This window comes from Trachurus japonicus, chromosome 7 (genome assembly GCF_045865225.1).
Source record: "Trachurus japonicus isolate A0001 chromosome 7, Traja_1.0".
NCBI lineage: Eukaryota > Metazoa > Chordata > Actinopteri > Carangiformes > Carangidae > Trachurus > Trachurus japonicus.
Genome location: NC_140913.1, coordinates 9,642,151 through 9,669,091, shown reverse-complemented (window position 1 = coordinate 9,669,091; position 26,941 = coordinate 9,642,151). Strand labels below are relative to the sequence as shown.

General features: G+C 40.7%; 1 protein-coding gene across 1 annotated transcript; it reads left to right on the top strand.

Moving 5' to 3' along the window:
• The first annotated feature begins 447 nt into the window (after nt 1-447).
• On the top strand, nt 448-8,635 carry LOC146984191 (glutathione synthetase-like). The gene is made up of 13 exons (XM_085783010.1): nt 448-461; nt 1,524-1,668; nt 2,405-2,550; nt 2,691-2,766; nt 3,247-3,386; nt 4,284-4,400; nt 6,437-6,517; nt 6,643-6,720; nt 7,359-7,425; nt 7,667-7,861; nt 8,028-8,109; nt 8,213-8,402; nt 8,490-8,635. Exons 1-13 carry the CDS (start codon nt 448-450, stop codon nt 8,611-8,613), a joined length of 1,455 nt encoding a protein of 484 aa, XP_085639136.1. The 3' UTR covers nt 8,614-8,635.
• The last annotated feature ends 18,306 nt before the right edge of the window (nt 8,636-26,941 follow it).

The following is a 26,941-nucleotide window of genomic DNA, read 5'->3' as shown; positions in this document are numbered from 1 at the left end:
ATCATTATCATCATCACCAAGTTTCTGTCTTTCTGACTTGCTGACCAAAATGGATCACTTGCATGCAATTCACTGACTACTTTTCACCTCTCTGTGGTGCCTTCAAGGGTTAATGCTGTGAAACTCTGTAAAATGTGATGAAGATGAGGAATTAAAAAAAACAGAAGAAAGAAATCTGGTCGGTCTGTGTCTGTGCACAAACCCACCCTGTTACACCTGTTTCTCTCCAGTAAATGGTATGCAGACGACATCTCAAAACATTCCTGTCCCTTTATGGTGCAAAATGTTTGTAGTTCCAGGAGGTACAACGTAGAAATTGCAATTACTATTTATTGTAGCTGATGTTTGTCCCTCCAGTTTCCAGTACCTCAGGTGGCACAGGTTTCAAAGCCTGTAATTTGAGACTGGTTTGGTTGGTTGTGTTTAAGTGAGTGTTGTATATAAACTATGTCAGAGCAAGAGTGAGTCCTATTTTTTCATGTTGTGATATATTGCCTCTGCAACAACATTTTCTTAGAAATAAGGATACACTGCGAGGCATCCGTAGCTGCACAAGGTAAGTAAGGTATGTTTATTATTGTGTAATGAAAGTAAACAGTTATGAAGATCTGATGGGGATGGGAAGTCATCGGAAAGACAAGTCGTGTGGTTTCCTCTTTTGTTTTTTCTCTATTTTTTTTAATTTTTTGTGAACCATCGGCACCATCCAGCACCATAACTAAAATGCTGTGTTTTTGAATGATGAATAATAGTACAGAAATGTGTAACCTGGGTGAAGCACTTCAGTTAGAATGAGCAAACAACACCTCCTGTAATTGTAACATTTATTTCACCTTCAAAAATAGACCAAGTGGGCTACACAATAGTTCTACTAGGATTTACTAGGATTTACTAGGATTTAAATAACAAAGTCAGAAAATATTCACAAAACTAAATCTAATCCAGACAACACAATACTCAAACACACAACAAAGACTCCAACAGACACTGATTACTTGTACTAATTTAAAATGAGAAATAAGTTACTATAAGAAGCACAAGCACAAAGAAACAACCTTCGAGGCAAGATAAAAAGGTATGTTTCCTTTTCACCGTAACAGGACAGGATATCCTGAACCTCACATGCTGCACTAAAGTTCAATCACACTGCTATTTTTATTTTGTTTTTTTTTAAAGTTTTTTTTTTTATTAACAGAAGCTCTTACAGGATGTTTATGGTACATAGCAATCATCTACAGTTTGTTACAATGAGAGAAGTCGTATATTACAGAAGGAATGTATGCACTTACATACACATACTGTGAAATCACACTACTATTATTAATTGACTAGTAAATGTTAAATGAAAAATGGTGTGAAGCTTGTAAGCCCTGTTTGGACGGAGAGGAATTCTCTGATGATTTTAACCCCACCTTGGACTTCACACCAAACGGTAAAAATCACAGGTGAAGTTCACTACTTTTCTGTCTCCTTTCTCTGATGTCCTCTTGTCATGTGGATTTCTGCTGTGTTTTATCCCTCAGCTCCACTCTGATGGCAACCAAGGTAATGCTCGAGCAGCTGATCACAAATGGTGACAGACTGAACAGTTTGGTGGATGAAGCCAAAGAAGCAGCTTTTCAACATGGTCTTATCATTCGGACACATGAGACCCCCAATTCATCTGAGGTAGGGGCAACCACACAGGTTTACAGTATCTTCATTCTTTATATATGTTTTGTAGTAAAATAAGGTGTCAATAATCAAAAATAAACACTATGTTAAAAATTCATCTGGGTCAGTGTGACATCTAGATGATAGTAGTACCACATGCCATTTTATCTTTTATTTTTATTCATAGCAAGAAGCTGTCTATTCAAAAAAGAACAGTTCCAGACCAAACTTTTAGGTATTATGTGACTGATATGTGTATATGTCAATCAAAGGTACAATGTCCCATACGATGTGTGAACAGTGGGTGCCGCCATTACTATATTAATTTTTTAACTATAATACCAACCAAAGATTTCTAATTGCATAACTGTTTATGAAATGAAAAAAAAAAAGCTAAAGAAATAAATGAATCAAAATCCCAATTTCAAGATCAATACTTAGCTATTTACATAAATTAGATATTTACTTATTTTTTACATTTACATTTACAACACATTTTGCACCATTATGATCAGACATTGTGTAGTGCAGGTTTAAAACATTTTCATACATTAACAATGAAAGAAACAGACATCATTGTCAATAACACATATTTCTTTAAGTGACTGAGATTGGGCCAATATCATTTTAAGAAGCTATGCTAATGTTTACTTACCAACCGTTTACTTACCAGTGTTCATTTCGCTGGCAAGCAATACCATAATCTACTTTGTTTTTTCTAAACACAATCATGTTTGTGTAATTTTTTTAGGTCGTGACCTTTGCCCCCTTCACACTCTTCCCCTCTCCTGTCCCCAAAGCCGCCCTTCTCCAGGCTCTAGCGGTGCAAACTCACTTTAACACACTGGTGGACAGGATCAGCCAGGATCTAGACTTCCTGTCACAGGCTCTTGATGAGTATGAAATGGATTACAATATTTTTAAACAATGTTTGAAGAATTTTTTCTACAACTGTGTACAAATTGTATTAATTATGCATGTAAACTGCCTTTAAACATTCACTGATACAAAGTTTGATGATTTCTCTTCTCCCACAGGACTATTCAGGCAGATAGTTTCATCGCTAAGCTGTTTGACATTTACAGGAATGTACAGAAGGAGGGTCAGACACAGGTAAGAAACTGAATCTAATGTTGATAGTTCAGATAACCTGGCTATGAAACAGCATTTGTCCTCTTAGAATGAGACTGTGTCATTTGATGTTTCTCTAACGGCCAACAAATCTTCTGAAAAGTATTGCAGTTCACTTTCCTACTGTCAGTCCCAAGACCGTTTCCTGCTGGTTTGTGGACACAGTGAAGGAATTATCGAGGAGAACCTGCTACACTTGTCCTATATATCTTGATGTGATCACAGACTGAAATTAATTGCCCCTAGGGGATAATATCCTTGATCCTTGACTCCATGACTAAACACATGCCTTTCTGACATTGGCAGAATCTCATTTGAATCTATTTTTGTACTGTAGCCTACTGGGGGAATACATAATAACATTTTTTTTCCAGATTAACCAGTTTAGGCCTTTGTTGGTGCAAAGAGGAGATAAGAGTTTCCAGACTGTGACAGAAAACTTGTTTGCCTTCTACTTTACAGTCCATCATATTGGGACTGAACCGGTCTGATTACATGGTGGATCAGAGCGAGGATGGAAAGTCCTCCCTGAAGCAAGTAGAGATCAACACCATCTCTGTCGGAGGGTTTGGTGTTTCCGACCACCTTATTCCTGTGCACAGGTATGTTGGCAATGCTGACTAAGGGGGGGATGCTGTCTTAGGTATATTGCTGTTAATAGGATTTCAAGAAATTCAAAATCACCAAATATGAGTCAGTTGACATCTTGCTCTTGGCGGGATCTGATGAGCCTCTGTAAGTACTGTTATGATGAGAAAGACCCCATGCAGGTTTAGTTGACTCAGAGTTGAAAGACACTCTAGGTTTTCACTTTTCACAAAGCCGGTTAAGGTTGACTCTGAGTCAGTTGCTGGGGCAGCATAGCCTACTCTGACCTTAACCTATACTTACTGGCAGGTTTTCTTTAACTTACCCTGAGCTTCTCCTCTTTATCTGAAGCCTGCTGACTGAAAACAGTGGCAGACATGGTATGTCAATTTGTGGAAGAACCAATTGATATTGAAGCTCAAAAATTCAAAATCTCCACCAGAAGAGGATTACTAGATGCTGACTGGATTTTTAATCATTCCCTGATTAGTATTTGTTTGAGGGTTTCTATTTTTCAGGACTGTCAATAATTTATCTGAACAATAATCTCAGTCCTCACACGAGACATTGTGGCACTCAGTTCTGAGCAAATTCTTTGTATTGCTGACTGAAACTGACTTTCTTTGCTTAGCTAACTATTTCTCCTTGTGCACAAGGAGGGTCAAATTAACTCAGAGTTGATTGAACTAATTGTTATCACCTGTTCTGAAACCAAAAACTCAGGATTAGTCAACCTAGACTCAGGATTTTACTCAGTTTGTTAAACCTGCTTTCTGAAATAGGGCTAAGACCTGGAGCTTCTATTTGTAAAATTGGTGCTACATAAATAAAATTTAGCCTACTTGACTTGTCTTGGGAGCAGCAGAGGGTGGTCATGATAATGCCTCACCAAGCTTTTCCCAATGTGTCAGACACATTTTGAAGACTGTTGGTCTGTTGGAAGAGAGCATGAGTATCCAGGAGACGAGCAAGACTCTTCGAATGAGTGCGGCCCTCGCCAATGCCTGGGAGCTCTATGGCCAACACAAGTAAGTGTATAGTCACACTCAGTGGCGGCTGGTCAATAGAGGGCGCTCGGGCGCCGCCCCCCCTGATGAAAAGCGATTTTTAATTATTATAATTTTTTCCAAAATAATAATTTAAAATTAATATTTTTTTCTTATTGTACCTGTGAATGTGATAGGAATTCTTAAAATCGAGCTGTATATACTGCCTTCATCAACTCCTGCTAACATTTCCATATTTCGCACATTCTGTGACAAACTGTAAACTGTTTTCTTGTCTGTAACAACATCTATTGCACGTCTGTCCGTCCTGGGTGAGGGATCCCTCCTCTGTTGCTCACCCTGAGGTTTCTCCGACTTTTCCCTGTTAAAAGGGTTTTCCATGGAGTTTTTCCTCAGTCGATGTGAGGGTCTAAGGACAGAGGATGTTGTTACGATGCCATGTAAAGCCCTTTGAGACAAACTGTTTGTAAAAACGGGCTATACAAATAAAATTGCCTTGCCTTGCCTATATAAAATAAAACCATTATTTAGAGGCTAATTAGCCTACAGGTTCATTTACTGTCTCTGTTATATCTATCGCTCTGTGTCTGGGGCGCTGGAGAAGTCGCCCGAGCAGTGTACCGGCTCAGCCAATCAGTGACTGTTGCAAAGTAAAAAATATACAGCAACAGGTAATTTAGCCAATCAGCGTCGTCGGATTTTATGCCTTTGGGGCGCAGAAAATATCGCCCCAAACCAAACATTTTGGTCTCCCGTGGCAACCAGAAATCGAGGGGGAAATTAACCGAGGAGCTGTCCTCGGTACCAGGATGACTACGCAGTTTTCATCAGTTTCAAATTCTGTTTCCCGTATAATTTACTTTTTTTTTTAAAACAGTGAGGACAGATACCACACGGACTGTTACTGGAGTTAGAGACCTATTTATCTGAACGGATTACAAAACATGAACTCTCAAGGGACACATGAACGGTGCTGTCAGCTAACGTTAGCCAAGCTATAGGCAGGAGTAGCAGCAGAGCTTCACAGCTGGATGAAAAACACAGTTTCACGGTGAGGAAATACAATGAATCGGTGGATAAAACTCTGTGGGCCGGTGGCGGGAGGCTGTTATGATGTGACAGGAGGCCGTAGTGTGTGAGAGGAGCACCGGAGGACCGGAGCACCGTTAACCGGCACGTCAGAGACTGCTCTCTCTTGATGCTCGGAGCCAACTTTTGGACTTCATGCTGTTGGTTCGTCCGCGGTGCGTTCACAGCTCGTCTGAGAGCGTTTTTATTAGTTCATCCAGCTTCTGGGACACTGGACTGGACACTGTTATTCCTGAGTGACACCAGGGGAAACTACTCACCCAGGCTGTGACAGGACGTCTGTGATGCGGAGCATCAGGCTGCAGCACTGTTCAATATGTTTACAGGTGTGACCAGTACGTTCACAGACTCGTCATCAAACCTGATAATGCAGCAGTTAAGTTAACATCTCACATCAGCTAGGTCAGACCAAACTTAATCACGTTATGTTCCTCCTTTAGTGTTCCTGTACACTTTGTCTATAGTTAACATTAATCACTGTTGTAGGTTACATCATACACATGCCTTTTAATAACAATATTTTTGTATTAAGAGTATTTGCTAATATATTTCACGTCCACCGTGTGCCACCAGTGAAAGACTACTGTTTGTTCATTGTCATTATCTGTCAAACTGCTGATTTATGAAGGTAAATAAATAATTAATGTTTATCCCTAAAAATGGGTATGGGGTTCTTTTATCAAGATGGTCACCAAAAACTTCAGGGACAAACAGCCCCACCTAGAATATTTTTCACCAGCCGCCACTGGTCACACTGTATGTGATTCAAGTGTGTTGAGCCAGATAATGGCATGGAAATTTAGGTTTGTGTTGCATATGATATGATATGATATATGATAACCACATAAGACAATTTCTTGTCATGGAAAATTCAAAAGTCTAGCTATGTTACTGAGGAAAATATTAGTTACTTTTGAGTACACTTCATCATTGACAGTGAATCGGTAATCTTAATTCTCTTCCTGCAGGGCAGTGATTCTGTTTCTGGTTGAAGAAGTCCAGATCAGCAAACTAACTCATCGCACCATTGAGCGCGAGCTTTGGAACAGGTTGAGACAGAGGATTTTTATTTGACACTCAAAGTTGTTGTCTACCATAAAGAAAATAGAGAGAGTTTCTTAAAAAAAAAAAAAAAAGTATGAAAAAGATAAATTTCTCTCCTCCCTTTGTGCAGGAATATTCCTGTAATCCGCAGAAGGTTTGTGGAGATGCAGCAAAGAGGATCTCTTGATGGTGACAAAAGATTGTTTATGTGAGTTTCTCAGCATTTTGTAAAAGCTGTGAAACATGAAATTGAATTAGGATTGTGGTGCAGTAAGATATATAACTCACTTTCTCAGTTAGATGAGATTATATGTATCTGAATGAAGCAACCAAAACTATAAATAGCATACAGGACAAAAGTTGCCTGAAGTTGTCATGGTTACTACCTGATGAAACTGAGTGGTCAGAGATAGCTATATAATATGTTAATTAGTGAGCTTTGGACAAGCTGGTAAATGGATTGTTTTATCTTTGGATCAGATTGGCCAATTGGCTTTATGCACAGCTCCACTACTTTCTGATCTTAAACCAGCTCCTTTATTTCCTGTCTTACATTATTGGACAAACTGATTAATCCAGGTGTGTCTGACCTCACAACAATGGTCAGACACACCTGGATTAATCAGTTTGTCCAATAATATAAGGCAGGAAATAAAGGATCTGGCTAAAGTTCAGGAAGTAGTGGAGCTGTGCATAAAGCCTATTGTTTTCCTCCGTTTCCAGTCATGTTGCTATGCTAAGCTAAATGCCTGATGGCTACTGCACCACACTTAACTTCAGCAGCAGCTTTTTGACAACGTGTATCAGCTCTTTTAACCTGAACAGGTCTCATTAATAACTCTGCAGAGATGGACTGGAGGTAGCTGTTGTTTACTACCGCTATGGCTACATGCCAGACCACTACACTGAACAGGTAAGATATGTATATTTCTTCATATTTACGTCACTTGTAACCTAAATAAAGTCATTTTTGGCAGCATATTACCACCTTACAATTTTGAATTTTTTTTTTTCTGAATTGAACTCCTATGGGAAATTATCTGGCTCTTCAGCTACCTCACATGCTGGTGGCTAACTGTGTTTGTCTGACACTGTCTGAGAGAGATTAGAAAATTGATGGAAGGGAACATCTCTAACACTTATGTTTGTTGCAGATTTGGGATGCTCGTCTTCTGATGGAGCGCTCCCTGGCTGTGAAGTGTCCAGACGTCGGCACTCACCTGGCTGGAACCAAAAAGGTCCAGCAGGTTCTGGCAAGACCTGGGGTTCTGGAGAGGTTCTTCCCTGATGAGCCTCAGGTGGTGGAGCAGATCAGGGCAACGTTCACCGGCCTCTACACTTTAGACATGGTGAGACACTGACAACATATGGTTTGATGTCTAATTGTGTGAAGACGATAAGGTGAGAGATGATGCATACAGTGTGGTTTCAGTCTGCGCACCGATTAACATTCTTCTTGCTGGAATGTTTGAGGGTTTAATTGTCACAAAACTAGCATACACGTTGTCACTCCAGGGTCCAGAGGGAGACCAGAATGTGGCCATGGCTTTGGCTGACCCAGACAAGTTTGTCCTGAAGCCTCAGAGAGAAGGAGGAGGTAAGATGATGAGCTAGCCTCATCTGTTACCATCTGTTACTAGGATCCTATTTTGTAACACTGCGACCATATTACCTCAAGTGACTTTTATTTGTGACATCAGGGAACAATTATTTTGGAGAGGACATTGTCAGAGTACTGCAGGAGGTAAATGGTGATAAAAGGAGAGCTGCTTACATTCTGATGGACAGGATCCAGCCTAGGACAGAACAAAACATCCTGCTGAGGGAAGGACTTCCACTCAGGATCACCTCCATTAATTATGAAATTGGGGTTTGTGGAGCCTATTTGAGGTAAGTACTGTAGACACAGGCACACCTGATAATCATGACAGAGGTGCTTTCTTTCTATTTAACCACAATACATGTGTTTCTATGCAGGCATGGACAAGAGGTGGTCCTTAATGAGGCTGCTGGTCACATTTTAAGGACGAAGAGCAGTGAACACAACGATGCCGGGATAATCAGTGGACTGACTGTATTTGACAATGCTCTGACCGTCTAAACATCAGCTATGGAATCTATTTGGCCCTGAGAGCTTAGTGGAGACAAACTTAAGGAAAAATGTGCACCATGTTAAAAAACAACAACAAAAAAACAGTACACACACAAAAAAAAAGTTATGTTTTTGCCTCTGTTTGTATTTTGTCAGATGTTTTTCATCAGTTGCTTGTCTTTTGTTCACTTGCTCTGGACTGAGCCCTCTGGGCCACCGTAGCACGAAATGCATCCAGTGATCCATGAGGGTCACAGGAATGCTAGAGCCAATCCTAGCTGACACTGGATGAGAGTGGGGTGGACAGGTCACCAGTCTACGACAGGGATGACAAATAACACTCAAATAACATGTGCAGCAAGCCAAAGAGAATCCACATGGATGCAGGAAAAATAGGGCAGGAAAAATGGTTGTAACAAGGGGGTGGTTGTAACAGCACCACATGGCTGTGTGAATAAGTATGTAGGTTTTACAGCCCAACAACTTTTTTTTTAGGTCAGAAACTAATATTTTGGACCAAGCCTAAATTTTGACTAGTATTGATGTTTGAATTAGGTAACTTGTATATGATGAAAGAGCAGGTTGTTAGGTAATAATATGAGTCATTTCATCAAAGTTTATTTCAAACCACCATGCTGGTACAGCTAGTCAAACAATGGCTGACGGCGGTGGGGATGGTTGTAACACCTTGTTCTTTTCCCTTTGTTGTTTTATTAAGTAGCATTAAGTGTCACAATCTTTCCTGGAATTATACATGGATTATGAACTGCTTCTGACCCCCTGATGAAGGTTTACATTTTACATGTAATGGATCCACACCTCTGTCACTGTTCTTCATTTAGCCGTCAGTGATGAATTCTTTTTGTTCATACTGAACCACAGAAAGATGCTTTAGTGTTGGAACATGAGCATTAGATAGATGCTTGTTTTTTTTGGTTTGGTCTAAGTTTTTAGTTTTTAATCCCACTGTTACAATTTCCCCCGGGTTGTGTTACAACCTACCCTGGTAGTGGGGTTTGTAACAGTGGCACTCCTTGCATTTGACATCAAATTGTGAATTATGTTATAAAGTTTGAGAAGTTTAGGGCATTGCTATTTGTAGAGGACAAATGAGGGTGCTCTGTGTCAACATTTGAGAGCCCTACCATGAACACTCTGCAAGTTATGGGAGCTGAGACAAAAAGTGTTAGAACTATCCCCGGTCTGCCCTACAATACAGAGAGGTTCAGGTCCAGGGTTCAACTGCACAGGAGATGCAGCAGTTTGTAAATTGTATCGTAAATGCTTTTTCAAAGGTTTAGAGGAGTCACTAGTTGCAGAAAAGGTATTTCCTGGAGCTAGATTTAGTCCTGGAGTTTTACTCTTGTAAGGAAATGAAGGAATGTCTGCAGTTTCACAGTCTGAACACAAGGTGGCAGCAAAACCAAAGACATTTTCCACACAGCAAACACAAACCAACAGATCTCTCTGAAAATTCCCGCCAAGTAAACGAGGCCACAGGGTTCATGACTGCTGTGGTGCATCACCATTTGAATTTCTCATGTGTTTTTAATGTAAAAATATGAACGTACAATAACTAAATTAGACTAACTAATTAACCTAAGAGTAAGTACACCTACTATTTATGGTGTGACAATGATGATGATGATGATGAAACAAAATATTTAAATATTGCATGTTTGCCTCCTTGTCAGTTATTCTGATCAGGTTGAGGTTTATACACACTTGACCTTTTTACCAATGAAATGTGTGACCCCTTGTGTCAGCACTTGGTAATTAATTTCATAATTAAATAAAGTGCTTATTTCAGGTTTGTGTCTTTACCTTTTAATTCAACATAATCCAACTGTTTTGACTTCCTTCTTCCTCTTTGAGCTGTTGTGTGTTATCTGTATTGTAGGTGTTTCACTGTCCTCTTGTTAAAAAGTTATCCCACAACTCCCAGCCAATCAGAGTGCACTAAGAGGCTAGTACCAGTTAATATCTTACTCTCTGTCTTCCATTAAAGTCATAAACCTTACATCTCCTCTGGTATTTATCCCTTACAGAACAGCCAATCCAGTCCACTTCAGCCTCAGACATCATCACCACCACTGTTATTCTGCACGTCCATCTCCTGTTTTTGTTTTTTCTTTCTTTGTGATTCGGAATCTTGCGAATGTGACACATTCCAGTTAGTATCCTAGGTCATCAAGCAGAGAGAAGGGGTCACTGTCAGCAAGGGCCGTCAGCACCAGAGAATCTCCCACAGGAAACACTCCAGCGTGCACATTTTTTTTCCTTTTTACTGTCAGAACAGCTAAAGACAAGTATGTCTGTATTTTGTTCCCTGTTGCCGCTGTCCCAGGGAGAGGGTGAATGAAAGGTCACAGATGTGAATATTACTGGCAATAGTCTAGTTGACATGTATAAAAATCTGGCTCGCATCAGTCAATCCGTTTATTTCCATTTGAGTGTCTGTCATTAAATTTTACTTTTACTTTCAAGCTGATGTGTCTGTTCCCTTTTCAATGTTTACAATACATCCGGAAGAGTTTACACTTCTTTTTTTTTTTGAATCACTAACCAGTGTCAAGCAAGGACAGTGGAGCAGCAGCCCATCGGCCTGCTGATGCTGATGGATGCAATTATGCTCCTTCTGGTTTACAGTTTATTAGATCTGTGCAGTCAGACCACCTGAGGGGTGGGGGAGGGGGGCAAGTTCAGCAGAAATCTGGTAGACATGCAGCAACTCCACGTTTTTGTTTTCTCTTCAAATCCCACCGCTCAGCTCACAATCCAGCTCCAGACCAAACATTCTCAGTGTAATAAGCCACTTACACAAGCCTTGGCCCAGTTAGCTGGCGACCTCTCTCTCTCTTTAAGTGTGAGTAGAGTGTGGATTAGAGTATGTGCCGCACAGGACAGAGGAGAGAGGAAGTGAATCAGGATGTGGGTCATGGCAGGATGGAAGTGGGTCAGAGTCACCCTGCTCCTCTCTCCTCTGAGGATGGTGGGGCAACGACGACGTCAGCGAGTTTTATACATATACTTATATGTGTGTGTGTAGTTGATAAAACACAGCTTCTTGTAAAATGCATTCACTGTATTTGCTTGCACAGCTGAGTTGAGTTTTATTTTAACCACATTGCACTTGCCCTGCTGTGTTCCTGCCACCTCCACTACATCCTACTGACAAGAATAGCTGGAAGTAAAAGCACTGCCAGGTCACATTGTACCTTTGCATTTTTACATTCTTAGCTCCCAATTTCCTGTTGTGGCATCAGTGTTGGTTTTCCTCCCTCAATGCTAGAAAACATGTCTGAATGAAGCCAGCAGCGGATGTCAGTTTGCCTTTATTACCCTCTGTCCAGGAAAATACAGGATTACCGGCATCACACTCACCGCCACGCTAAAAATAGGCCAATCTCCCTTGAGTAGGACAAATACTGAGCAAATGCCAAAATTAAACTACAATGAGGAAATCTTCTGTAAAAAAAAAATTAATTTTAGCTGCACAAGTGGCAATATCGGTTCATCAGTCAATCAGTTAGTTGAACTGAAATCAGCAGCATCTTGTGGATTGTCTGTCAGGATAGTTGGTGCAGATGTTCATTGTCCCCTGAGGACGACACATACTGTCTTTGATTGTCCTCTGACATTTCTCCTTTAATCATCATAACACTGATATTTTATTAACTCCAATAGCAGTCTGACTTTTAGTTTTAATCTAGTGTTATCATCAGGTCAAAGTTTTTTGCTTAGACATTCATGGCTACCAGAGGATGCGTCCTAATGATCGGACCTTTCTTCTATACCAGCAGCACCACTGACCATATTTAGCATCACAAAGCAGTAACCATAGTTCTTGAGATTGTTTGTCTTGTTGAAATGGAATTTAATTGTAATAGACATTAATCATCATTCACACAAAAACACCACACCCAGCGCCGAATCTTGACCTTCCACAATCATGGCTGCATCTGCAGTGGCTGCAAAAAAAAAGAGTGACTGAGCTGTGATATGTTAAAGTGTAGGAGGGGAAATATTTACTAGTATTTGCATGTTACCAGCTGATAATTGGTTCACTCTTTTTTATTTTACATTTGACCTGGATATATGACCCTGATATGTAACAAGATTTCACAAATGATTATGCAAGTGTTTGATTCACTTGAAAACAGGTTGTCTTTCTGTGTAATTGAGATACATGTTCTGTGTGTGTCTCGACAGATTACGTTTGTGTTCATATGTAGAGTGATTTGACAGCACAGACCCGACTTACTGTTCATAATAATGTTTGGTATTAGACTTTGGTGTTAGAATTAGACACTCTGCGTGTAATGTATGAGCGCAGCCACATTTAACCATCTCTGAAAGTGCAGGTAGTGTATTCATAGTAGATTTAATATCAACACAAGGCCTGTTTGCATGGTCTGTCGTTAATCATCGTCCTCTGTTCTGTCACCACTGTGTGATGATAATATCCTGTGTACTGTTGTGAATGGAGCCAGTAACAGTCAGGACTATGAAAGACAATTTCAACACATAGGAACTCCCATGCCTCCCATTTCCAGTCCAGCTACCACACACACACACACACACACACACACAAAGCTTTGTCCACCTGATTTGGCTCAGAGGAAGCTGAATTGTACAACCTCACTAAACCCCCCCCCCCCCCCCCCCCCCACACACACACACACACACACACACACACACACACACACACACACACACAGCCAGCAGGAAGACTCAAGGTCAGTTCCTGTTTTTGTACTTTTTTGAGTTCTTCATTACTATAAAATGCAGAGCACTTAATCCCCTGTTTCCTCTGTTATTAATGACTGATTAACAAACAGTTCAATGGAAAATTCAGGAGCAGTCAGGGTACAGTCAGGGGAGCTTTATATAATAGACGCTCAGCAGCTACTGACAGGCTCCCCTTACTCAGCAGTTACCATCAGGCTGGCTGGAGCCAGAAAGCCTGCACTCTCTGACCGTGTGTTAGCGGGAAATTCATTACATTATCTTATTCACTGCTGGAAAATGAGCCATTTAAAAATGGTATCAGGAAGTGTTTTGACATGCTATTAAAAAAAAAGCCTTCGCGCAGTAAAAGCTCATTATCGAGCGAGAGCGTATGTGTATCTCTGTTTAAAATATGAAACGGGTAAAACCAGGATAATAGATGCATTTTTATATTTATAGCCTATTATATTATTTTATTCCATTAAAGAAAAAACAGGATCCATGTGGGAGCAGCATCATTTAGAAGCTGTAAATGAACACCAATTTCATCACAATAGTGTAATTAAGCTGTCTTATTTCAAAGGTGCGTCCAAATTCAGTTGAGGGATTCAGCCCTGAGTCCAACAGGTGAATCATTTATGGCCCAACCTATACCCAAGATTCATTGTATAGGCCTACTGATGATGAAAATAAACAATGCTAACAGACAGCCTGAGGACCACACGTCAACTCATGTCAATTGAACGGGTAACGGTTATAAAGCTTCAAAGATTAAAAAAAGAAGAAAAAAAGTAAGCCTATGTGTCATTGAGGTTATATGAGACAGGAGTGTCTTAGGTAGTTTGTATCCAGACTCTGTGGCTACTATAAGTTGTTTAGCTTGAAGACAAATTGAGTTTAAACATGCTAACTTTATTAACTTTAAACATTTGAATTCTCTTGATAAATTAAATTAAAATTGTCCCTTACCATGTGCTCTTGTTTCTGTTACCTTCATGAACAGCTCAGACAACAGAACAGACCGCGACATTGAAACACAATTACATAAAAGAGAAAGAGATAATATGTGAACATAGCCTTCCATCTTAATGAATGACAATATAACATACTACTATATTTTTTCTCAGTTCACTAATGTTAGCTAAAAAAAAAGACAATGAAATTGAATTATTCACATTTTTATTTGCTCGAAATTACTTTCAATGGGTTTTATCAAGTGTTTAATAATGGATACTAAGCAAATAAAAAGTATTATACAAAAGCCTTTAAAGGCCTCTATCCATTTGGTGTCAAAATATAGGCTAGGCTCAAATAATAACATGATGACGCCAACCTAATAGCAACTGTTAGCAAAGACAGTAGCCTATAACTTACAGCTGCTGGCTGATTCATTTCTGGCAACTTATTGAAAGTATGGGCCGTATATAACAGAGACATTACGCGTCTAATATACGTTAACTTTGACAGTCTTTATAAATGATGATAGCTGTAACTCATCATACAGCTTTCCCAGATTTGTTTTTTCATGTTACACAGATTGTGCACAGTAACTTCTTGGTCAAGGTCTTCTCTCTTTCTGTGCTGTTCCACATGTTCTATTGACAGATGATTGATTTTCAACATTGTTACTTCCACCTGCACCAAACAAGCCTGAACTGTGACTGTTTAAATTGCAAATAAACCAAACACTGACTGGAGATTATATCCCTACCTCCATCTCATTATTACATTCTGTTCAGAACACCTGCATCCCTTTTATGTGGCACTACTTATCATTAATCAGAGCATCGTTCGGCTCTAATTGACAATCCACAATAACAAAGATAAGAAATGCAGTTTACTGACATCACTCTCAACTATCTCCTGCCAAACACACACACTCACTGAGGATCAAAGCTCCTGCATCTGCGGACCGACAAGCAGAAGCATGAGTGTTACCACATCAGTGTTCTTTATTGGTTTTTCAGGAATGAGGAAGTGAGTGAAGCAGCATCTTTACGGGAAGGCAGCGAGTGTGGGAGGGAGGGGCTAGTGGGAACGCATGTGGGCGGGGAGGTTATGACAAATATTTGTTAAGACAGGCAGGAAGAGCTGGATGAGAAGAAAGGCAAAGTGCAAAGGTGGAAAACTTTAATTACATTTGAGGCTGGGTAATCGCATTTCTCATCTTACTCACACTGCGGTCGGTTTCTGTTTATCCACCCCAGCCCTCACACTGTCACTGTTACTGTGTTACAGCTCGCAGCCTTTTGGCAAACCTGACAGTTATTGTGAAACGAAATTTCATACCAGTGTCTTGTTTGGCAAACTGAGGGATTATTCAAAAAGGGAATTTATTGTAGCTCGGGGCAAAGATACACCGTGTCCTCTTTCTCAATGCCATGAGATGTTGGGAAAATATGTTCCAAGATGAAGAGTACACAAAAACACACAGTGCAACACAGCAGGAAGCACATTGTGTGGAGACACTTACTGAAAGTTTCCATGATTCACACATGTTTTTGTGTCTGTGATTGTAGTTTTTTTGTGTGTGTGTGTTTGTATCTGGTGTTGCAGCGTCCATTTTTTTTTCAGTTGCTGACAGAGAGGAAGAGCATGCTGACCTTTTCCCTTAAAGGACGTGGCAGCAGCCGGCATACTGTGTAATGTGGTGAGTCAGTCAGTGAATAGGAATGTGGCACTCCCCCGGCATCTCCTGGAAACCTCGCACAGGTTCTCACAGAGAGAGAGAGCTGGGAGTCCAGAGGGAGGAATCTAAATGTTAATGCTATAACCCATGATCCTTTTTCTTAAACCCCTCTGATGACATCTTACTGATAAATGGTCATGCATGTGGAGATCCTCCTTTTTAAAACCAAGAGCGATGCACACCATCTCCCATCAGTTTGTTTTCCTGTGCGCTGTAGATTCACACAAGATGTTGTTAAAGGAATAGTTCACCAAAAAATGAAATTCAGTCATTGTTGACTCACCCTTTTTTTTTTATTTTTACAGCCTAAATAGTCCTGTATTGAATTTGCCTGGTGCGCAATCGCATTCGCGCGTGCATCGTGCCCGATACAAACAGGTCCATGAAACAACACAAAAACCATTAAGTATTCATCAGCATGAGGGTGAGTCAACAATGACTGCATTTAATTTTTTGGTGAACTATTCCTTTAACATAATCACAATCATCAGCCCCATTCGGAGAAACCACATAGACATGTACACAGGACAGCTTGGGCAGCCCTTCAGATGCTGCCACTCCTTCAACCTCACGTCTAACCTGTTGGGAACAGCTCAAGTCATGACAGAAACTTTTCCTTTTCCTCTATGACGCTGATGCTAAAACCATCAATTAAGCTAGGAGGAGTCTGCCTTGATTATCTAAGCACCAGTGTAGGAGATAGCCCACATAGCTTGTATGTAAACTAAACCTTAAAACAAGTTGTCAAGGACTTTTGTAACATTATGATGTCACAACACATGCCACGAGCCCGGCCCACCTGGATCCAACATCTAGAGCTGCATGATTTGGATCCCCTGAGTGTTTTACTTTAAAATCTGGTATTTGAATTTCTCTAAAAAAAAACAGCCAATCAGAAGACAGAATCAGAGTCTCCTCTCTACTGATTCGTTCAAAACACTGTGATGGTTTTTCGTTGTCAAACCTATATCTTTTAAGAAACACAAATGGGACATTTAAGAAACTGTCTGTTGTGCAAAACCTGTTCATTTTTACAATTTAGCTACTTCCCACTGTTTATATTTAAGTGGACATGTTTCCCAAAATGTTGCACTTCTCCTTTAAGGCTAGACTGTACAGTAATTGGACATTAATCGAGAGAAAAGAGGGATAACAACATGGCCCAGGTCATGACATCAGCTCGACCACACACCACCATGAATGCAGAGCAGAACCCTTTTTTGGTGATTTCACCCAATTCATTCTTCCGAGCTTCCTAAACCTCCCCTTCCCATAACCTTTTAGATTGAAGGAGCTGCTGCCTCCCCCTCCCACAGCCTATCAGCTGCTCAGGGAATTAGCCAGAGAGAAAGTCAGGGTCACCCCTGGCTCAGACATGATACTCCCACTACCCTGGAAACCCAACAGGCATCCTGGAGACAAACACAGAGCCACTGAGCTGTACCACAGCGAGTTCCTGGACTCCCACAGGTCCTAGCCAGGCCTGGGAAAAATACTCACTGAAAATGTTTTAACTAAGGCAAACAAAGCCAGGAGAGACTGTTTGAGTGTGCTTAGTGAGAAACTCTGACTGGCCTGTGTTAGCTCAGAACTGCACATTTTTTCCTTAGTCTAAAAAACTTCTGGTGGGTTGAAAAGGGAAGCTCGGCTCATATCTAGCTGCTTTAATTCTTATTTGTCCAATGAAAGTTGATCCAAATGAATATTTTGTTGCGCAAACAGTCAACTCCCTGTCAACAAGCCACTCTAATCAGTAGTTTTACATCAACCATGGGCGTGATGACTGTGTGACTAAAAGTGAAAGGTGTTGCTCGTTTATAGGTTACTTCACAGGTATCCTATATGAGTCATAGTTTTGCGGCTCCTATAATTTTACTGTTCTGATTCACTCTTTTCAAAACTTTTACTGGTGTTGTTTCCTGCTGCCCATTGCACCGAGTGAACGCTCATATCAAAGCGCCACACAAAAACAGAACGTTGCTGCAAAAGCTCCCTAAAAGAGTTTGTCTTGGGCTGCCTGCATCAACACGCTCCATCCAGACAACGGTTTTAGCACTGTATAAAAAATACTCTGTAACACACCTGAAAACACTACTCTGTCAGTAAACTGCAGAAAATGCTATGAACGAGGAACAGTGAAGGTAGTGTTAAAATGTGGAATGTAACTGTACAACAAGGTTCAAGTTGCATCTACTGATGGTAATGGGTTTGTGCCATTCTCTCTCAGTCTCAGAGTCTGCAGTGTTTCTAAAAGGGTCTCAGAAACTCTAGAGAGGCGTTCTTGCAGGGCATGAATGTAGCAAATGTGATTTGTTTTAAAAACGTAATGAAATGGCTGATTTGTTGGGATGCGAGTAAAACATGGCATCATGAAACAGGTTTCAGTCAAACCACTGGTCTGACTTCCCTTGGAAAGAAAACAAAGGCAAATGAATTACAACCCTGTCATTACCCATTATCCAAACTGTTTGTTTGACTCACACTTCTTCTTTGGTTTACTTTACCTGCCAAAGTTGTGCTTGCACACAGCGTTCTCTGTGATGACTCATTAAAGATGGCATTTACGATGCACTCAGTTAAATGTTGTGCACCATCTGATGAAGCTTGCTGTCAACTCACCTCATGCTTTTTGCCCTGTTCGGTTTTGTTGTAACAACACTATCAAACCTCAAACTTAGTGTATTTTTGTGATGACGTAATCATCAAAGTTGTGATAAAATGGACATATTCAGTCAGTTGTTGTAATCAAGACATTTTAAAGTCTAGCCCCTTATTCGGCAAGTGAATATGGTCACTTGCTGAATAATAATAATAATAATAATAATAATAATAATAATAATAATAATAATAATAATAATAATAATAATATAATATATGTATATATTATTTTACACATTTTATGTGTGTATTTGTATCTGTATGTTTTTTTTATGTTTTGGAAACATTATTAGGCCTACCTACTGGCTACTGTTTAATCATGCGCATGAATATCTGAAGGACTTATCTGCCAATTTGACTGATAAAACTGTCACTCGTGTTGTTTTACAGTTTTTCCACATGAATGTCAAAATGACAAACCATGCTCTCTGGTTCCCATCATCTCTCTTCTAGCATTTTTCTCAAGAGCATCAACGGACAAGCTGGAAGGGAACCAAGATTGCAACAGCATCACTTGCACAATACAGTGGCACCTATGTGTTTATTCCTAATCAGGCCAAAACTGCCCGCCCCATCAGCCTGGACCTCCTCGCTCCCTCCATGTCCAGGCTTGTTGATCATGGAGGCGCGACACGGTCAGAGGGATGGCCACCACCCGTGGGATCCGGGCCGGCGAAGCTGTTGAGAGAGTGTCGAGGTGGGGCGTGGAGCTGTCCGCCCTTTCTCTCCCTCTCCCTCTCTCATTATGAAGTCTGAGTCATTCACAAAAATGTGAAAACAAAGTCAACAGTGTAACCGCCTTCATGTGAGTACAAGTTGAGAGGGAAATGACTGCCGGCTGTCTTCTCATGCAGATATAACAGGATGAGTTTACGCACATGACAGAGAAAAACACTCTTTAATGAGGCAATGAATAATGCCACCATGGGAACACAAGTTGATGAACAAACGCTGGGCTGCTGTGTTTGCTTTCATTAATTTCACACTCGGCTGTTTCCTATTGCAATGAATCTGCAGCTGTACTCCTCAAAGAAAATACAATTATCATCATTGGTGCTCTGAGAATACTTTAATGCTCTGTGCTGCCCCGGAAAGATCTTTAGAATGAATTCTGCAAGAGCCAATACTGCAAATGACGACCTGAGGAAAAATGAAATATTAATTAGGAAATCATATAATAAAGTTCATAATAAAGGTCTTACTGACTGCACATACATGGGCGTGTGTATTTGTTTTATCCAGCTTGGAGTATATATGGGTGGGGCTAACTGTGCTGTCTTGAAGTGGAGCCTCTTTATTGGCCTGTTCAGCCTCTAAAGCACATGTGCACCTGAGACACCTGTTAGTAGCCTACTGAATAGACTAACTGTCAACAACGCCCACCTGATGTGACTAACTCTGACTGTACTGGAGAATGTGTTAGCTTAACATGAACTGTTTTGCAAAGAATCAGGGCTGGATTTAGTTCCCAATGATCACAATGATCAGTGAGCTCACAGTTAGCTTGGACAGCTGTTTTCTTTGAGGAGAAGCTTTGCAAGTTTGGCATCAAGCCTCCCTCCTTTACTCATCAGCAGCTGCGTGAAGCAACACCAATGTAAAACTTAACTAGCTAACTATTTAACTAGCTAGCCCCCAGCCCGCCTCATCACTTTATCGCTACTTTCCCACTAAAATTAGCGGGTTAACGCAGGTTTTGTAAAACGCAGGTCGACCCACTGACAATCGACACAATATGGCTCCTTTCCCACTTTCCAAAAAACCCACGTCTAATCTCCAGCTGGCGACCTGCGTGGCTGCTCAACCCGACCACTGCGTGTCATCGATACAGAATGTAACAACACAAATATCACTACGAAAAACAATTACCAATCACTACATGTTTATACAGCATCTAACTACAAAAATAGAGTAGTATTAGTCCATACACTACAGTGGTGGTCAGTGCTTTTTCCCCTCCTCTTCTACACAGATCATGAGTTAATCTCTTTTTATCTTGCTGTCTTGTCAGTGCTGTGCCATGTTGATTGAGTGCGAGCAAAGCATCTTGTAAGATTTGCGACTGGCATAACGTCATGTGAATTAGCGGGTTGACCCGGGTGTAACATTCCCACTGCTGATTTAAACCCGAGTTGATTGCAGAGTCGTTTGACGTGGGTTGACATAGGTCGGTGACCTTTTCCCACTGTGGTCAGAAGCTGATTGTAAGCGTGTTTAAATGGGTTTTTTTTTGAGAAAAAGAAAAAGAAAAAATGTCCGCACACTGCTAAATAAAGCTCCCAAACGGGTTTTTTGGCCAATGGGAAAGGGGCTTATGACAGCGACTCACTGTAACCTCCGATCTGCCTTGAAGGCATAGCGCTGCTTAGGGGGTGTGCTCTCACCTCTTGTAAATGCATGACCGAAACTCCTGTCAAGCTACAATCACCGCCACCAGCTTATAGCAGCACATATAGAGAGCACGTATGGCTGCAGAGAAAAAGTAGGCTACATACAGTGCAACCCCTATAAACAACACTATGTAGGATTTGCGGTACTGGTACTCTGGTTGACAAGAGCAACTGTCTGCTACTGTGTCTTTTCCAGAGAATCACAGTAGCCTATGTGAATTTGTTGTCGGTGCCGGCACCGCCGTTGCCGGTACTGGCGCCATTGCCATCACCGCCGTCATTGAGCTCGGTCTCTGGAGCTCACCACGGTGTTCCAACCCGCGCAGGGAAGTTACATAGTGCAGTTTCAGCCGACGCAACCCCGCTCAGGCTGCAACTCATCCTATTAACCATTTTTCTACCACTTCAATGAGTTTAGAAACATAATTTTAAGGTCGAAAACTACACAGTGTTGCTTTAATTGCCCATTTGAACAGGAGAAATGACTACGGTAAACAGAACTTTGGTGTGGGTGGGTACACCCTGGACAGGTCTTCAGTCTATCGCAGGACTGACATACAGAGAGAAATGACCCCTCACACTCACATTTACACCTAAGGGCAATTTAGAGTTGCCAGTCAACCAGATTTGCATGTGTTTGGAATGTGGGAGGCTGTAGTACGCAGAGACGGTACACAGGTACAGGTAGAACATGCAAACTCCACACAGAAAGGCCCCCGGGGTAACTGCAGGGATCAGACTTCAGAGCATTCCTGCTGTGCCTTTCTGAAATATGACTGGGTAATTTCTAATGTGATGCCTGCAAACCTGGCAACCAATAGGATGCAGTTTACCAACAACATAACAGGCAGCTATCATGGGAAGAGGTCTTATAGTATTAACCAGAAAGGCAGGCAAGTGTATACCTCCACCAAGGCCAAACAATCCAACAGGTTATATATAGTAAGTGATAAAAATTGTTCTTGGACTTTGTGTTCGACTCCTGGGCTTGATCTGCTCTCAAAGAGTTATTCTTATTCATGTTTGAGTGTTTTTCTCCAGGTGGATGAGAGTTTCATCTGAAACCAAAACCACTGACTAACCTAAGTACTGTCATATCTGGAGACTGCCAAAAACTGAACTGTTTAGGGGGTCTTACTTATTTAATTGTATATTCCTATTTCGAAGGCAGTGAGAAGAAATGGAACCCAAATTTATGTATGAGCGAGGAGAATTAAGATTATAGTTACAATCCCTTGTAATTTCCACAATGAGAAATCATAGAATATAACAAATTGGGGATGATCAGAACAGCTGTGTGTGACTAATTCTACTCTGCAGAGATAAAAACTGTGAGTTCCTGATGTGTGAAAAGTTTTTTCAATCTTGCAACAAGACTAATGCTCCTCAGAGCCCGAAAATCCCCCATTGACACTTTGAACACCATGTTGCTCCATTAAGAGGGAGTTCATCTTGACCTTTACTGGAACACAGTGCCCTCAGCTCTGTCAGGACAAGTGAATCAGACATGGGCTGGCCACCATCCACTGCTCACTTAACTCAATCTGTGTTGCTTTGCTTATAAGGTTTACGTGACCCCATCCAGACACAAAGATGAAGAAAATTCTCCACAAATAGGACACTGTTTTACTGATGGCTTAATTAGAGTTAAAATATGTGGTTAATGTTTAAAGGGATAGTTCAACATTTAGGCAAACTGGCCAACTGTCATAATCCCTATAGTTTTAGGAGTAGGTTCGTTACCTTAAATTGTTGGAACAAGCTATTTTAAGAACGGCGGAGCAGAGCCGCGAGCTGCTCAGAGCTACGCTACGGAGGCATAAGGGATTTCTTGGTTTCATCAAACTCATCAAATACACAACCCAACAACTCCAAAACGCTCTTGTGGACAAGTTGTGACCTGCACATTCACCACGCTATGAGATAATGACAGAACATTACGAGACAGGGTTGTTTTCGAGGTAGTTTGATGAGGGAAACCAAGTAATCCCATTAGCCTCCGTAGCGTAGCTCTGAGCAGCTCGCAGCTCTGCTCCGCCGTTCTAAAACTAGCTTGCACCGACAATTAAAGGTAATGAACCTACTCCTAAAACTATAGGGATTATGGCGGGGGGGCCAATTTGCCAAAATGTTGAACTATCCCTTTAAGGGCCAGTCTGCTTCTTTTTTTTTTAAACAAGGAGATCATGGTATCACTCAGACTGTAAAAACGGCTGTATAATGTAGTTAAGGTTTAATTATAAACTGGAGGCATGGAGTTTGAAAAATGTGGAAGTATGCCAGCCGGACAGAATCCAGTGAAAGACCCTATTGAGTTGCATTATGGCAAGTGTATGATCCAGGGTTTATTTTAGGATCTTGACCTCTTGACTCAGATTAGGGACTATTTACTGCTTCAATTACAATTGTTCTTAACTTGTCTCACAAACAGTGTTAAAGAAAGAACTTAAGGTCACCTGACAACAAAACTAAGACTAAGCATGGCTCATAGAGCAGCTTGCCATTAATGGCTAAGCAGCACGCACAGCTGGTCCACATGCCTGATATAACGTATCACATTATATACATTGAAGTCAATAGTCATGATGTGTCATGGTAAAAACTTGCCGTGAGAGCAGCATTTCTGTCATTCTTGATATAGGCCTACTGTTGCTCCACCTTTGTTTTTACCATTACACATTATTTAGTGAATACCTAATAAACTTTACTTCCAATGTTTCACAACTACAAAGTTTAATGTATGCCTTCTTGTCACGTTTCTCTGTGGTTTTATCTACACACTCCTCTACATTATTAGCAAACTGTGTGTGTTGGTGTAAGAATGTGAATGCGTGTGTGTCGTAGTGTGTTTGTCCTCGGCCTATCTGCCTCTTTGATAAACACATGTAGATAGAAACAGAGTGATAGAGAGAGAGAGAGATAGGGGTGGGTGGTGGTGGGGTGGGTGGGTAAAGGAAGTTCCTGACAACATTTCCCAACAGCTCTGGCTCTGTATCTTTCAGTTAGAACAGTGAGGCCGATTATGCAACGGCTGGGCTGTCACTGTATTTCTCAGGAAGAATGCGTAGTGCACAACTTATGGGAACGAGATGAAGACGAGCCAATCGGCTCTTAAGTGGTGAGGCTGTGAGAAGCCTCAGCCCGACATCGCCTGCTGAGAATGAACAGCGCTCATGTGAACATATTGCGCCGCGGCCCCTCATCTGTACCTTGATCAAAACAAATGACACTCATTATCACACAGAAGGTCCCTCCAAGGAGACACAAACAAGTCATCAACGTGGCTTTTCTTCTAAAAGCTAAATGTAAAAAATGAAAGAAAAGGTCTCCAGTGGCTATTTCACACCATGTTCTGTTTTTAGTGATGACTCAGTATTGAACTAAGGCAGTCAAGTGAACTCTGCAGAGGAAAGAGTGACTCACGGACAGTCCATGCAAATACCCAACTCTGCATTTGACTTCATGGACACTTTGCATGATTAGTCTTTCCATGTGTGCAGGGAAAACTGTGGTCAGCAGACAATAGTGATATGAACAATACAGTGAAACAGATCAGCACAGATACAGCTGGGCCCAGTGGGTTCTTGTAGTCGTCCGCAGGAACAGTTTTTGATTGTGAAACAGGATTACCTTCATTTTCTATCTGAGTGAGACGAGAGGCCGCTCTGTTGATCTGTTAAATAAAGCTAAAGACGGCAGCTGGTTGGCTTATTAGCTTCAGCCTAGTTTGTCAACAAGACACTTATTAGGTTGACAGGTAACTGGAGGTGGTTTCCAATGAGGATATACTTAATTAACCTTGGTCAGTCCACTAAAATAGTAATAGATTTTTCCACTCACTGTTATTGTGTACAACCCAGGTGAAATTTAGAATTGAAGTGTATTTCATGCATGTTGGTTTTTCGTCATTTCAGGTTTTGGCTGCACAAATTCAAAATGTGCATAATTAGTTTGCCTGTGATGATTTTTTTTTTTTTTTTGTAAAATCTCCACCTGAGCTGCTTTCCAGTTTAAAACACATGGGACCGTTTGAACAGCAGAACTTAATGGCGGCACTTTTAGAACATGTAACACACTAGTATGCACTGCACAGTTAGATGTGGCATGTGGTTCTCAGAATGAAAGGGGAAATGAATGGTGGCGGTGTTCGCAGAAACTACATGTGGTCTCCAATACTGGGAAATCGTATGTCGAAATGTATGTAGACTACCAGCAGAAGAAAGGCAGCGACAGATCAAAGGACTACTGAAGACTGGTTCTTATACGTTTATAATTCATGCCAGAGATGACATTTTATTTTTAGGCCTGGTTTCCTTTGATGGACTCTTTTACCTCATAACCTATAAGAATACATGCAGTGGGTTAAATGCAGCCACCAGCGCTCTGATTCTGTAGATTTGTGACATTCAAACGGGGATGTGCGTTGAAGGATAAAACTTTAGGTTGCACGGGTTTGCACAAGCTGATTGGGGAACAGATATCAGGGATATACCAGGTATTAAATGGTGCACAAGGAGTGTGACCCCCAGAGCTCGACTCTGTGAGCGTGTGTGCACGAGGGGAGAGGGATTAGGAAAACCCTTGGGATGATCTTGAGTTAAACGCTTTATCACAAATGAGTGATACTGTGTGCGAGCATTAATTAACCATGTGCCCTTTCTGCAGCTCCGCCTCGACTGAAACACAAGTTGAAAATTTCAGTCGACCAGCAACATGTCATAAACGCTTAACCATATCAAATGTGTGAAAATAAAGGATTAATTTTAACCTGAATTATCTCCCATTTGATTCATTTATTCAACAAACACACAACTAATACAACCACAAGTCTGCAGCCACGCTAAGAGTGCAATGCTAATAATAGCTTTCGTGACGCTGCAGTGCTTAGAGCTAAACGACAGCTTGCGCTAATGCTCAAAATATAACTGCTAACATGCTAAAGTTTAGCAGAAGACGCTCTGTTATCATGTGCTAATTAGCACAAGTCACAATTAAAAGCTATTTGGTCCATAAACCAAAATACTGATTAATTGAAAATGTTGGTCTGCATGAGACACTGAGCTCAAACAAAGTGCAACGTTTAAAATTTAATACAACCACTAGTGAACAATTGTTCATTTGTAAAATTCATAGGATACATCTGCCCTATAAAGGCAAAGTGCAGTATCTGGATTTAAAAAAAAATTTTTTTTGACCAATCAATCAACCAAGTGTGGCATATTCTCTTCAATCTGGTAGAATTTGATATTGGTACTGCTAAAATTTCCAGAGTTATTGGGCTTTTTATTTAGCTGTCCATCCAAAAAAGCACTGTGAAATCAAGGCAAAGTGCAGTATCTGCACCAAAACCAAGGCAAAAGTGCAGTATCTGCCATAAAACTGTCAAAATTGGTCACAAAATATGCCATAAAATGGTCAAAATTGGTCAGAAAGACAAACTACAAAATACATTTAATTCAGTCCACCATCTAATCAAATAGACTTGGTAGTTATTCCTAATTTGATGCTTAAACCTGACAATGAAAAACACAAAAAGCTGTGTTGGTCAGTTTGGTATTTTTACAGATACTGCACTTTGCCTTTGTAGGGCAGACATAATAGTTTTCATTTTAACAAATATCTCAATCAGATAATATAACGACGTACCAAAGACAATCACAGCTGTAGGCTACCTGATGGACTTCAGTTTGTGATGTTACAATTTGAGCATGTAGTATATTTAATGCCAACATAGAGGTCTTTGAGAATTTCTGGACAATATTCATCACTGTTTTTGGTTAGTGTAAATTAAGCTACATGCAGAAAGCTTGTGCATTTGTTCATTATCAAACACTTGAAAAACATCTCCTTAGGGTTTTGAACAAAAAAT